The sequence below is a fragment of the Lissotriton vulgaris genome, chromosome 7 (genome assembly GCF_964263255.1).
Source record: "Lissotriton vulgaris chromosome 7, aLisVul1.2, whole genome shotgun sequence".
Classification (NCBI taxonomy): Eukaryota; Metazoa; Chordata; class Amphibia; order Caudata; family Salamandridae; genus Lissotriton; species Lissotriton vulgaris.
In genome coordinates, this window is record NC_141695.1 from 23,321,873 (window position 1) to 23,337,046 (window position 15,174).

General features: G+C 48.7%; 1 protein-coding gene across 1 annotated transcript in view; it reads left to right on the forward strand.

Annotated features, from left to right (window-relative positions):
- PRODH (proline dehydrogenase 1) overlaps positions 1-15,174 on the forward strand; it is a 276,224-nt gene that overhangs the window by 220,611 nt on the left and 40,439 nt on the right. The window contains exon 11 of the mRNA XM_086929694.1: positions 11,523-11,698. Within this exon, the coding sequence (XP_086785820.1) occupies positions 11,523-11,698 (176 nt within the window). The remainder of the gene's footprint in view (positions 1-11,522; positions 11,699-15,174) is intronic.

Below are 15,174 nucleotides of genomic sequence, written 5' to 3' on the forward strand. Positions count from 1 at the left end.
ACTTATATGTCCAGCCGCTTGCGGATGTGGCCAAAGAGTGGGGACTCACGCTGGTCTCATACGCCGACGATACCCAGCTGGTCGTCACCCTCTCTGAAAGCCCGTCCACCGCCGCATCCAAGTTTAGAGAGGGCATGGCATCAGTGGCTCAATGGATGACGGACAACTACCTCCAACTTAATGCCGGGAAAACCGAGGTGCTCCTCCTCGGCCGTAACACCTGCCTATGGAATGAGCACTGGTGGTCGTCATCCCTTGGCACCACTCCATCCCCTAAAAACTGTGTTAAAAATTTGGGAGTCTGGATGGATGCCAACCTCAGCTTCCAGTCACATACTAAAAAGGTGGCAGCCACCTGCATAGGGCTCCTAAGGAACCTCCGGCCTATACTTGGGCTATTTGACTCAAAAGCTCGCCAGCTAATTATCCAGGCAACCATCTTGTCCCGCCTGGACTATGCCAACGCTCTTCTACTGGGAGCAAACAAAGCTGAAACAGCTAGGTTCCAACGTATCCAGAATACGGCGGCCAGAACACTGGTCGGTCTCCCACGTAGATGCTCAGCCAGAGCCACCATCCGCAAATTACACTGGCTGCCCGTGGAGCATAGAGTGAAATTCAAAGCTCTTATCACGATCTTTAAAATCGTCAAACAGGGAAATCCCCCTCTGTTGCGAAATCTGGCCCGACCATATGTCCGATGCCGCGACCTTCGCTCCTCTAATCAACTTCTCCTGACAGTCCCCAGAATCAGACTTAGTCGCACTGGTGGCCGCTCCTTTAGCGTCCTAGGGCCCAAACTATGGAACGATCTCCCCCTCAGCATCCGCTCCATAGACTGTCTCCCGGCCTTTCGCAAAGCTATCAAGACCCACCTCTTTCCCGCTCTCTAGGGTTCTTAGCCTCCCCTCCCCGTTCAGTAGGAGTTTGCTTGTCTGCTAGCGCCGGGACACCCCATTGCTGGGGTAGCTGTTGCGCTTTACCAAACCTAGAAATTAGAAATTCTAAACATCATCCAATACGGGTACTGCTTAGAATTGGAAGGGAGGCCAACAAGCAGGAGACCAAAGCGAAAGCCACTAGCAAACGAACAGCTACAGCGGCTTCAGGAAGAAGCGAGAGAGCTCCTTTAAAAGGAGGCCATAGAACGGGTTCCCTTCAAAGAAAGAAACCAGGGAATATACTCAATGTATTTCCTCGTGCCAAAGGTCGACGCGACAATGAGACCCATTCTGGACCTCGGGTTCCTGAACACATTCATAAGAACACAAAAATTCAAAATGACCTCCCTGCAGGAGTGCTACCGCAATTGCAGATTGGGGACTTCATGGTCACGATAGACCTCAAGGACGCCTACCTGCACATACCAATGAACGTAAAGCACAAACATATGCTCAGGTTCACGGTCGGAGACAGCCACTACCAATTCACAACACTAGCCTTCGGTCTAAAATCAGCACAGAGGGTCTTCACTAAGTGCCTCGCGGCAGTCGCAGCGCACCTACGAAGGAAGGGAATACACGTATATCCTTACCTGGACGACTGGCTGGTGAAAGCAAACTCGTACCAGAAATGCAAGAAAGACGCACATACAGTGATGAGAACGCTGATAAACCTGGTGTTCTCCATCCATTGGAAAAAATCCTCAATGGAGCCGGAACAAGTAAAGATCTTCCTGGGGGCACAGATCGACACCTTACAGGGCAGAGTGTTCCCCAGCAACAAGAGAGCAGGGGCCCTGGTGAGGGAAGCTCGCCTCTACCGGAAGGGACAAGCTCGGACAGTGAGGACTGCGAGCAAGATCTTGGGGATGATGGCATCATGCATCCACCTGGTACCAAACGTACGACTTCACATGAGACCCATCCAAGAATGGCTCCAGGAACAATGGTCACATGCTTCAGGGAGTTGGGAGGATCTAGTGGTTGTGACGCACGCAGTGCAGAAGGAAATGACATGGTGGACCATGGAGAACATAGCAAAGGGAAAACCTCTTACACCCCCAACACCAACAGTGACCATCACCACAGACGCATCCCTGATGGGATGGGGCGCTCACATGGAAGAGCTCAGTCAGGGGTCTGTGGACACCAGCAGATGCGTCAAAGCACATCAATTATCTAGAATTGAAAACAATCTTCCTTGTATTGAAAGCCTTCCAAACAAGACTGTACAAGCAGAGGGTGTTGCTGCAGACAGACAACACCACAGCGATGTTCTACATCAACAAGCAGGGTGGAACACAGTCAACAATGCTTTCGACACTGGCGCAGGAGATATGGAGAAGGGCCATCCCCCTCAGGATAGACCTACTGGCCATACACCTACCAGGGAAGGAGAACATTCAGGCAGACTGGCTGAGCAGACAGACATCGGCATCCCACGAGTGGGAGCTCAATGCCCAGGAGACGAAGTGGTTGTTCAACAAGTGGGGAACGCCATCAGTGGACCTGTTTGCAACACGCCAGAATGCCAAATGCCAAAGCTTCGCATCCAGACAACCCGAAGAAGGGTCTCTTGGGAATGCCCTATGGATAGATTGGTGCGGGACATTTGCTTACGCTTTTCCCCCGATACCACTGATACACGGAGTACTGAGCAAGTGCAGAGCGAGCAACATGACCCTGATACTGGTCGCACCACAGTGGGCCAGACAGACATGGTACTCGCAGATCATGGAGATGGCACAGAGTGCACCCCACAGATTCGGCAGAAGAAAAGACCTGCTCTCCATGCACAACGGAGAGGTACTGCACCCAGAGTCAGAGAGCCTGAGCCTAGTGTCGTGGCTCCTGAGGACATAGAATTCGCACACTTGAGACTGCCTGAGAGCACCCTCAGGGTCCTTCGGGAGGCACAAAGGCCCAGTACACGGAAGTGCTACGGGGCAAAGTGGAAGAGATTCACAATATGGTGCAGGAAGGAAAGACTTCACAATAAAATGAAGAAGGACTCCACAGTGGTGAAATACCTCACGCACTTACTGGAGAAAAAACTCAGCTCGTCCTCCTTAAGAGTCCACTTGGCAGCTATAGTCGCCTATAAAAGGGGTGAGATGGGCAGGAGCTTCTACACGTCACAGGTTGTGAAGAGATTCCTGAAGGAGCAAAGAGGATCGCACCACCCAAGCGGGTGCCACCACCGGCATGGAACTTGAACATAGTCCTGACGGAACTCATGAAGGAGCCCTTTGAACCACTCCACAAGGCCTCACTAGAAATGCTGACCATGAAGACAGCTTTCTTGGTTGCAATAACGTCCCTACGCCGAGTGAGCGAGCTTCAAGCGCTAACTCTGCAGGAACCATACATACAAATACACAATGACAGGGTTGTGATGAGGACTGACCCACACTTCTTGCCAAAGGTGGTGTCCAGATTCCATATGAACCAGTCCATACAGATACCGAGTTTTTTCCAAAAACCAACAAATAGCGCAGAGCGAGCTCTTCACACCCTAGACGCCAGAAGGGCGGTAATGCACTATATCGAGAGGACAAAAGGACACAGGAAGACAAATCAGTTCTTCGTGTCATTCGCCAACAGTTTCATGGGTAAGGCTGTAACAAAGAACACTATTGCACGATGGATCGCGCAAACAATCCAACTCTGCCACAAACAGGCAGGGCAAGAACTAGCAGAGGGCCCACGTGCCCACTCCACTAGGAAAAAAGGTGCGACAATAGCCTTCCTGGCTAATGCACCCATACAAGACATATGCCTGGCGGCAACATGGGCTTCAGTGCACACATTCACGAAGCACTACTGCGATGATGTTCAAATGAACAAAGAAGCACAAGTTGGACAAAAGGTGCTCCAGCACATATTCAAGAACCAAAGCTCATCTTCCACCCAGCCGCCACAGAAATGAGAAACCGCTACAAAATCTATGCACAGCATAGTGAATCCAGAAAGATTCACGCTGCAAAACGAATAGTTTCTTACCTGTCGGTGTAGTTTTGCAGCTTGATGATCTTTCTGGATTCACTAGCGAACCCACCCACCTCCGCCAGAAAGAGGAGGCTGGAGAGGAAAGAGGTGATCAAAAAAAAAAACCAGAAATGACTTTATATACAAAGCGGTTAAAAGAAGTTTCACCTACATAGAACATTGCCATCACTTCGGAGACGAAAGAAACACGGAAAAAAACGAATCCGGACCCAACCACAAGACCGCGGAATATGCACAGCATAGTGAATCCAGAAAGATCATCAAGCTGCAAAACTACACCGACAGGTAAGAAACTATTCGATTTCACTGTTTGATAAGTGGAGTCACAGGTAACTAATTTCTTCCTTGCTATCTTATACTTCGAGTTAAAGCAGAGAAATAAATTACTTTGCAGCAAGCGAGGACATGCAAATATCCTTCAAGAAAGACTTCCATTTGTAGTTTTAAAAGTCGCAGCTGTTTCTTGAAATGAAATACTGCAGATCAAATGTAGGCTTCAGCCTGGCAAAGCACTTATGTGCCATTGCATAACCTGAAAGATAATACACGCTGCTTCTTAAATAAATAAAACGTTAGGACTGCAACTATTACAGTACAATGCAGCCATCTAGTGGAGTAAGATGAGATTGCAAGTTTGTACGTGCACTTGTTCAAAGTCTTCTAGGGCAGACTTCTGCAATATATGACGACTATTTGTTCAGTCCTCACACAATTCTGGTTAAGAGAATTAGGCACATGTTGATGGTGTTCATGCTACACAGTTGATTGTTCACCTTCCCTAAAGCAGACTTGTAAATTACTAGCAGAACCCGCATATGTGACATCGTCTCTCCAGGTGGTAGTGTTCTGTCCCCTGCTTCATGTGCACATGCAGTGAACCACACCAGGCACGCTGACCCCCCATTAGATTCATCAACTGTGCTGTAAACCCACAGCCTGCTGCCCACCGGGGACACGCTGCACTGGCTGTGTACATCCCAGCTCTCGCGGTCTCCCAAGGTCCACCTAGTGTTCACCTCCGCATCCACTCTGCACCGTTCCTGCAATCAATACAGCTTTAAGGAATGGCAGCAGAAAAAATGAGAGAACACACCAGTTATCCCCAGAATAGATTTTTAGCAGAATACAGAGTAGTCCAGGGTTTTGGCAGCTCCTCCAAGCACTAGGCACACTAAATATAAAATGGGACATTATCTGCCAGTGGTCTGGTGCAGCCCAGGCTGGAAACACAGGGACAGAACAGCACAAACCATCCCCTTCAACAGATCCGAAGAGATTGAAGTAAAGAGAACAGCTGTGTGAGGGCGCAGCATTGAACACAGCTTGTTTCAAAGGTTACACCAGTGAGTTTAAGGGTTCTGCCCCACATTGAACAGGTACAACTATTCAAAGAACGCCACCTTTATTCCAGTGTCCCAGATATCATGTAGGAACCTTCCCTCAACTCACCCCTTTATGAATTCAACAGAGATTCACACCAGGAATGGCCACCGGTATCCGTCAAGATACGTTTTTTGTGATATTTTCATCATTTGTCATTATTCAAATGTGCTTTTCAAGGTGCGCAGTATTATGCGCACACAAATGCAATTAATTATTTCTTAAAGTGAGCATGATATAGCTTTGCAGTAGCCACATTCCAGTCAGAATAATTCTAAACTCTCATTAACTTGAGCAACAATTCAAACGTCTCCATGTATTGCTCCTCTGCATTAACACAGCATGTCTGCTATTGCCAAGAGTTGTCCGCCGACGGATAAAATAAGAATCTTTCAGGTTCTCACCCTGGTCTCCTCTTGCATAAACGGTCTCCCTGTGCTCCCTCTACATTTTCTTTCTCTTTCTCTGTTTTGGCCGTTCTCCCCTCATTCCTCTTATCTGCTCATCGATCGAATGTGAAACTGTAAAATATCCTCCCCTCCATGGGACGACATGCTTCTGAAATGTACTTGCCCTGGTAAGATAAACCTCTTGACTCCTTTGGTGCATTGCAGCGAGGTGACCCATTGTGGCAGCGCTCTCATGTCACAGGTTTGTTGGGGGCATCTCAGATTATGCCACCTTGCTGATCAGACAGACCCTGAGCACATCAAGGGACTGCTTATGTTGGATATTTAAATATTCAGAGAGATCGGTGTATGCAGAGGCTTAGTTTATACATGTTATGACCGCTCATGGTACGGCTGCGACAATGCCAGCGCTTTCATTATGCCACAGTTGTTGAGATTACAGCAGAGTTCAGGATGCATCATTACTCTGATTGTACCATTGCTGCATTTCGTATTTTACTGAGGCAGCATTGTGTGAATTGCTCTGACGCATTTACTATTAAGCATTCACTTGATTGCGTAAAATGCCATTCTCACCAAACCCAGATTATCCGTGTGATCCTCTTTCTATGTTGCTAACTGAGGATAAGTGAGACCGCTCACAGTTGAATAGACCACGTTACAACGCATGTGTTTACAACGCATGTCATTGCAACGCGGTCATTACAGCGACTGCGTTGTTACATCGTATACCATTGCATCACAAGTTATTACAACGACATGCTGCAGGGTGGCGCTGTGCAGTGCCATATAGTATGTATCAGGGTCCCCTCTTCATGCCCACAGCGGAAACACCCCGGGGAAGCCACCAAGCCTGCCCTCTAGAGCCTAACCCTTGTAAATAAACCCAGGGGAGGTATTGAAATTGGATAAGTCGCAGACTCACTGCAATAGCCGCCCCACGTGGGAAAGCCAAGGCTTCCGTCCAGTCCTAGTCTTCCATCTGGCCCACATCTCCCTCCCAGGCCTCCCTCAGACGCTGCAAAGCCTGGGAACGGTGCCTAACCAGAGACTGATAAATTTTGGAGATCTTGTGATCTAGGAGATCGCCCATTCCCCCCCACCTCCCCCCCCCCAGTTAGTACAGGCCCTCCAAGCTGGGAGCGATGGCTTGCCGAAATTGTAAATATTTTAAAAACTGAGTCTTAAGCATCTGAAAAGCTGTCTGGAGGTCTTGAAAGGATTTCAACACCGTGCCACGCATAACATTCCCCAGAGTAGATATCTCGATTATATCCCAATTGCGGAACCCGGAGAGGCCCAGCAACTGAGGAAAACGCTTGTTGTGCCATAATGGGGTATCCCTAGTCAGTCCATTCCACCAGCCCAGCTTTCGCAATGCCTGCCTCCAAATCTGATATACAATCTGTGTGGTAGCCAGTTGGAGACGCCTCAACGGAGCAGAGTAAAGAATAGTATGTAGGGAGGGGTCCCCCATGCAGCGCTCATCGGCGTACGCTGCGTCTGTCCTGTCTCCATACCACCAGTTACAAACATCCTTTGAGGGTATTAACATGCTCCTCTTACAACGGAACACCTTCCCACTATGGAAAAGGTTGGAAATGTGCTCCTGACAGAGCAGCAGGAAATTATTGTACAAAAAGTAGTTTCTCGAGGTGAAAAATATTTTAAATAAGGTTGTTCTGCACTTGCTCAGCTGATTCTCACATGCACAAATACACAAGCAGAACTGTTCAGAAGTATTGCAGGTTTCAAGGCACATTTTTGAAAATGTTATGAATGCTAGAAATCAGTCATTTTACATGGACACTGGGGTCACTTTCTGACCATCTTTACGAATGAGCCCCCTAATTAATTTTTGTTACATGTTTTGCATAATGACGTTACACAGCTGCTTCTCCAGTATTTGAATGCATCAAAACCCGTTTTATTAAATGATGTAGTGGAGAGTGGTATTAAAGTTAACAATTGCAGAATAGTTTAGCAAAATGATAACCTTTGCTTGTTTTTAAAAGTGCAGCTATTTTTTTATCAATTTATTTTGAAAGCAAGCAATCGCCATTCTTGCTTCTGGCTGTTCATTTATTCACATACAATAAAGGGGCATTCCAGGAGCTTTATAAACCGCTCCAAATGGTTAAAGTTTGAAATTGTGTTTACACACTTTGATTTTAGAACCACTGTCCGCAACACACGCTGAGGGTACAGACTCGTGGTATTTCATTGGAGCGCTCTTTCCAACTGTAAAAGCTTTGCATTTATGAACTATGTATACCATTGTGAACATCTGCAAAGAAAAGATATCCAGATATGCATCGACATGAATGAAAAAACAAACCATACTCTGGCAGCGTAATCTGACCACTAAAGGGTTTGTACTGCGAGGGAAAGCCCACTTGTCCTGTTGGTGGGGGAAACCCCAAACAATGTCATGGGCATCAGGAGATAGGAATTGAACCTCGTGTTCTCTTCTCTTACATCGTCTTTCATGTTATGACTTCAGATTTCTCCGGTCAAGTTGTCTTCCTCAGGACTGTTTCTACACAAAAGGTATGAAACAGAAAGCCCTATTCAGCCTGCATGGTTTGATTCTCAAATTCCCTGTAACTACCAGGGCCACACCTCTTATTGGCTCACCAAGACGAGTTTAGTCACTGTTGTGTTACAGGTCAGACCATACCTTAAAAAATTGATAATAGCTGTGTACAGATTCACCCACATAGAAAAAATATGTGAGAAAGCAAGGGAAGTACCTCACGGACGTGACACGCGAGGGGTTACTTTCCTTGCTGAGAGGATGAAACGTGTGCAGAGGAGATGTGCACAAGTGAGAATAGATAAAGACAAACAAGGAGTGTACAGATACACTGCCTAGTAGGACAGACAAAAGTGCTTAGAAAGGAATAACAAGTACCTACACCCAACAACCAACAAATATAAAACAAGTGAGGTTTGGCTGGCTGAGTCGATTTTATTCTGATGCTGCCAAACTCCACCATTAAAAAATGGTTAAGTCAATACTATTGATTTTTATAACTGAACCGACATGTTTCATTGCCTTGTCATTGGCAACTTCGTCAGGGCACACAGTTGGGTCTCTATTCTCAATCCTCCGTTTTTTGTCGTGAGGACCTGTACACATACAAACATTGAAAGACAGAGCACAGCAGTGGTAACTCGGTAAGTCAATGAAAGAGGCTTATTGGTAGCCACAGCACACACCACCCAACCAGCGCAGGTTGCAACACGGCGCTGTATTTACCTTATGCTCAACTGTGGTGGTCGTACCATCGAGCATCCTTGTTTGTCTTTATCTATTCTCACTAGTGCACATCTCCTCTGCACACGTTTCATCCTCTCAGCAAGGAAAGTAACCGATGATGATAAGTGGGTATACCGGTGATTAACAAACAGGGAACCCCCCCCCCCCGGGTGTCACGTCCGTGAGGTACTTCCCTTGCTTTCTCACATATTTTTTCTATGTGGGTGAATCTGTACACCGCTATTATCAATTTTTTAAGGTATGGTCTGACCTGTAACACAACAGTGACTAAACTCGTCTTGGTGAGCCAATAAGAGGTGTGGCCCTGGTAGTCACAGGGAATTTGAGAATCAAACCATGCATCTGAATAGGGCTTTCTGTTTCATATTTGCTGAGTGGGGGGCTGCCCTATATTGCCTTTCTTCCCCCTGTCATCCTTATTTGAATGATCTACACAAAAGGTGCCAATGTCACCTCTTGCTTTAAAACGTTGCATGGAACCCTCTCTGCAGAAGTTCTGGGGCACTGCACCCAAAGAATGGAGGGAATGGGCACAAAACTACCTAGAATACCCTCAGAACGCCCTTGTCTCCTTCCTTTCCACCCTCCTGTTGACCATCTCATCTCTCTGTTTCAATGTTCTCTCCTTTCCCTCTTGAATTCCACACTGTCTCTCTTTCAGCTCAGGTCGAGTTTGTTGTATTGTTAGCATACTATCCATTAGAGTAGAAAATGAGACATCTCTTTTAACACCTTGGCTGCTAGGCGTTTTCCCCCCCCTGTGCTGGAAATTGCCATTTTGCTGGTGTCATGACGAGCTCAGCTCGTCATCAGCACAGCTCAACTGTGCATCATGACGAGCTGAGCTCGTTATGAGCATCGAAAGGGTTAATATATTTTTTAACTTGAGTGGGTTGATATGAGTAAAATATTGTCTGTGGCGTAGGGTAACCTAGGGGTTCATAAAGCACTGCAGATGTCTCATCTTCGCTGGCATCTATCCTGAAGAGTGCAATTGACTGTGCTCTGGTGTCAGTATCTGACACTTCTGTCCCCTTATGTTTTTTTCTTCCAGCAGTAGTAGGGAGTTCAAAGGTGTGTAGCACGTGGGCCCAAGAGGGCCGGATCCTTGACATATTTCAACATAATCACTCCGTGAATTCTTCTTTTTAGATTTCTTGTTTGTAAATGTGCTGTAGGTTGTTATCCTGTTAACGGGGCGTGGCTTTGGGTCTTACACTAGAACCCTCTGCTCTGAAGGGAAGAAAGCTGAACTTCACTCGTGTTTTTTCTCATTGAATGTAAATTATAACTTTATAAGATCTGCTGCCATACGGAACAGTTTCATAACTTTGCATCTAAGATTGTATGTACCCATCATAACAAAGAAATGTTTAGAATATTTCTAAAATTTGAAAGGACCGTTTCACATTAAACTACCGTATTTTCCGGCGTATAAGACGACCTTTTAACCCTTTAAAATGGTCTCGAAAGTCGGGGGTCGTCTTATACGCCAGGAACAAAAATTTTAGGAGTGGAAACAACGACCAAACTGTCTTGAGCCTTTGTATTAATGGGAAGGCATGGTGTAAAATATGTATCTTTTTGTCAGTAGAGGGTGCTATTGCTTCAGTAAACGTGCCATGGTTGTGTTTGCACGTCGAAGCCTTTTCTGATAAGCATTGGACTTCTGTAATCTTGTTTGGCCGACTAAATAAGCATTGCTGTTGCAGAACGTGCTTAGTTTGGTTTGATGGTTGTATTCTGTTGCAAAGTTTTACACGGCATTATGTACGATGTGCGCTGATGGAATTGTACACGGAAGGGGTTAAGGAGTGTTCTGTATGGGTGTCATGGGCTCCCTATTCGAGCTGAAATGCGCAGAGCAAGGAAATGAAGGACGCGGTGCAACTTGCGGTAGTGCTGGAAAGGAACCCAGGGCAGACCTGTGTGCTATTCACGACTGACACACTATCACTAGAGTTATGGTGCTCTATAACAAAGGCCACGAGAGGTATGCGGCAGGGTAAGACCAACGTATGTGCAAGGCTGAGCAGAGTTATGATGCAAGAAATGCCATGTTATACAGTATGATGCGGTACAACATGTAGCAGTATAATAATTGTTTGGGCCTTTTAACAACTACTTATGTTTACCGTACATGTTTGATGACATGATGTTGGAAGAGGGGTAGTCTTATACGGCGAGTATAGCATGAAACCTACATTTTATCAAGAAAAGTAGGGGGTCGTCTTATACGCCCAGTCGTCTTATACGCCGGAAAATACGGTACTGTTGTTGTGCAGCTCTTCCCTCCAGTATTTAGATTTACTCTGGTCATTCAAAGATGACCTATTCTCAGGTCGTCGATGGACTCCTCCCAGAAGATTAAAATTGTAATCGCAAATCCCTTCGTACTTGGCTGCAGTTACCATGGCCTTTGCGGGGAGCTGTACTGCGCGTGCGCATCTGCACGCAGACCCACTTTTATTAAACAAATTTCTGTGTTTCTCTTCTCAGGACGCCTATGACAATGTGACTACAGACGTGGAGCTCTCACGCCGGGAGGATTGGTACTTTGGTGCCAAGCTGGTGAGAGGAGCGTACATGCACCAGGAGCGGAGTCGCGCCGCGGAGGTGGGCTACGAGGACCCCATCAACGCCACGTATGAGAAGACAAACGAGATGTATCACAGGTGTGTGCGCTGGAGATGAAGACTTCGTTTTACACATTCTGGCCTTTTTTTGGCCACATCTCAAAGGGAGCATCTTTAATCAATAATGAAAGGCCACTTTTAACTTTATCCAATGGAAGCCACTAGCCTCTTCTATTTTGTATTTAGCTGTTAGAAGTTAGCAGTATGGCATTTTATATAAATAATGTGTTTTCTTCGAGTGAGTTTTGCTGTTAGCGGCGTTCCTTTCAATAAAGAGAGAAAGCAGCCTGGGCTCACTTCAAGAGCCGGTCTCCTCCTTTCTGCGGCCTGCTTTGGAAGCAGAGATGGGCCATGTGCCTTGTCCTAAGATGCTGAGAAAGGCATCCGCCTCTGGTCTGAAACTTGTGAGGTCAGAGGAAATGACACTAAATATTTTGGGTCCTTCATGTAGTCAGTACCTCTTCCTTTCATATGCCTATGCACCCCAGACCAAATTAGGCCACACAGATTATTCAGTAAGTCTCTTGGTGAATGCAGTCAAAGTTTTTGTTGTCACCAGAAAAGGCTCTGTAATTAAGTACTGTGCACTGGAAGTAGGGTATCGTTTCCTTTACTGACAGACTCTTAGCAAATTATTTTCTCATTTGACAGATGCCAGGACTCTAAACTTAATAATACGTGAACGATTTCTTGCTTAAGATTTCAATCTTTGGGACGTTACCTGATGTCAGAGTACCCTCTCCTCTGCATCTCTTCCAGCTTTCACTGTGGAGCTGGAGACCCATCCATTATAATCTAATATGCTACTCATCGTCCACGCTGTGCTGTCACCTGCTTGTGAGCTGTAGGCGAGCTGGAGCTTGTCTAAATTGCTGAGACCGGGGCTTTGTGAGAGACATTACTAGCGCTGCACTCACTATTCCAGAGTGCATCAGGGCGCTGATTGCTGACCTACCGCTGCGGGACTGCGAGGCTTGGGAACAGCTGTAGCCTCTTCCCGCAGCGGCCACGCCCCCTCAACCTCCGAGGCGATAACCTTTCGCAGCACCCGCTTCGCGGGTGCTACTCATCGTCCACGCTGTGCTGTCACCTGCTTGTGAGCTGTAGGCGAGCTGGAGCTTGTCTAAATTGCTGAGACCGGGGCTTTGTGAGAGACATTACTAGCGCTGCACTCACTATTCCAGAGTGCATCAGGGCGCTGATTGCTGACCTACCGCTGCGGGACTGCGAGGCTTGGGAACAGCTGTCGCCTCTTCCCGCAGCGGCCACGCCCCCTCAACCTCCGAGGCGATAACCTTTCGCAGCACCCGCTTCGCGGGTGCTACTCATCGTCCACGCTGTGCTGTCACCTGCTTGTGAGCTGTAGGCGAGCTGGAGCTTGTCTAAATTGCTGAGACCGGGGCTTTGTGAGAGACATTACTAGCGCTGCACTCACTATTCCAGAGTGCATCAGGGCGCTGATTGCTGACCTACCGCTGCGGGACTGCGAGGCTTGGGAACAGCTGTAGCCTCTTCCCGCAGCGGCCACGCCCCCTCAACCTCCGAGGCGATAACCTTTCGCAGCACCCGCTTCGCGGGTGCTACTCATCGTCCACGCTGTGCTGTCACCTGCTTGTGAGCTGGAGCTTGTCTAAATTGCTGAGACCGGGGCTTTGTGAGAGACATTACTAGCGCTGCACTCACTATTCCAGAGTGCATCAGGGCGCTGATTGCTGACCTACCGCTGCGGGACTGCGAGGCTTGGGAACAGCTGTAGCCTCTTCCCGCAGCGGCCACGCCCCCTCAACCTCCGAGGCGATAACCTTTCGCAGCACCCGCTTCGCGGGTGCTACTCATCGTCCACGCTGTGCTGTCACCTGCTTGTGAGCTGTAGGCGAGCTGGAGCTTGTCTAAATTGCTGAGACCGGGGCTTTGTGAGAGACATTACTAGCGCTGCACTCACTATTCCAGAGTGCATCAGGGCGCTGATTGCTGACCTACCGCTGCGGGACTGCGAGGCTTGGGAACAGCTGTCGCCTCTTCCCGCAGCGGCCACGCCCCCTCAACCTCCGAGGCGATAACCTTTCGCAGCACCCGCTTCGCGGGTGCTACTCATCGTCCACGCTGTGCTGTCACCTGCTTGTGAGCTGTAGGCGAGCTGGAGCTTGTCTAAATTGCTGAGACCGGGGCTTTGTGAGAGACATTACTAGCGCTGCACTCACTATTCCAGAGTGCATCAGGGCGCTGATTGCTGACCTACCGCTGCGGGACTGCGAGGCTTGGGAACAGCTGTAGCCTCTTCCCGCAGCGGCCACGCCCCCTCAACCTCCGAGGCGATAACCTTTCGCAGCACCCGCTTCGCGGGTGCTACTCATCGTCCACGCTGTGCTGTCACCTGCTTGTGAGCTGTAGGCGAGCTGGAGCTTGTCTAAATTGCTGAGACCGGGGCTTTGTGAGAGACATTACTAGCGCTGCACTCACTATTCCAGAGTGCATCAGGGCGCTGATTGCTGACCTACCGCTGCGGGACTGCGAGGCTTGGGAACAGCTGTAGCCTCTTCCCGCAGCGGCCACGCCCCCTCAACCTCCGAGGCGATAACATTTCGCAGCACCCGCTTCGCGGGTGCTACTCATCGTCCACGCTGTGCTGTCACCTGCTTGTGAGCTGTAGGCGAGCTGGAGCTTGTCTAAATTGCTGAGACCGGGGCTTTGTGAGAGACATTACTAGCGCTGCACTCACTATTCCAGAGTGCATCAGGGCGCTGATTGCTGACCTACCGCTGCGGGACTGCGAGGCTTGGGAACAGCTGTAGCCTCTTCCCGCAGCGGCCACGCCCCCTCAACCTCCGAGGCGATAACCTTTCGCAGCACCCGCTTCGCGGGTGCTACTCATCGTCCACGCTGTGCTGTCACCTGCTTGTGAGCTGTAGGCGAGCTGGAGCTTGTCTAAATTGCTGAGACCGGGGCTTTGTGAGAGACATTACTAGCGCTGCACTCACTATTCCAGAGTGCATCAGGGCGCTGATTGCTGACCTACCGCTGCGGGACTGCGAGGCTTGGGAACAGCTGTCGCCTCTTCCCGCAGCGGCCACGCCCCCTCAACCTCCGAGGCGATAACCTTTCGCAGCACCCGCTTCGCGGGTGCTACTCATCGACCACGCTGTGCTGTCACCTGCTTGTGAGCTGTAGGCGAGCTGGAGCTTGTCTAAATTGCTGAGACCGGGGCTTTGTGAGAGACATTACTAGCGCTGCACTCACTATTCCAGAGTGCATCAGGGCGCTGATTGCTGACCTACCGCTGCGGGACTGCGAGGCTTGGGAACAGCTGTAGCCTCTTCCCGCAGCGGCCACGCCCCCTCAACCTCCGAGGCGATAACCTTTCGCAGCACCCGCTTCGCGGGTGCTACTCATCGTCCACGCTGTGCTGTCACCTGCTTGTGAGCTGTAGGCGAGCTGGAGCTTGTCTAAATTGCTGAGACCGGGGCTTTGTGAGAGACATTACTAGCGCTGCACTCACTATTCCAGAGTGCATCAGG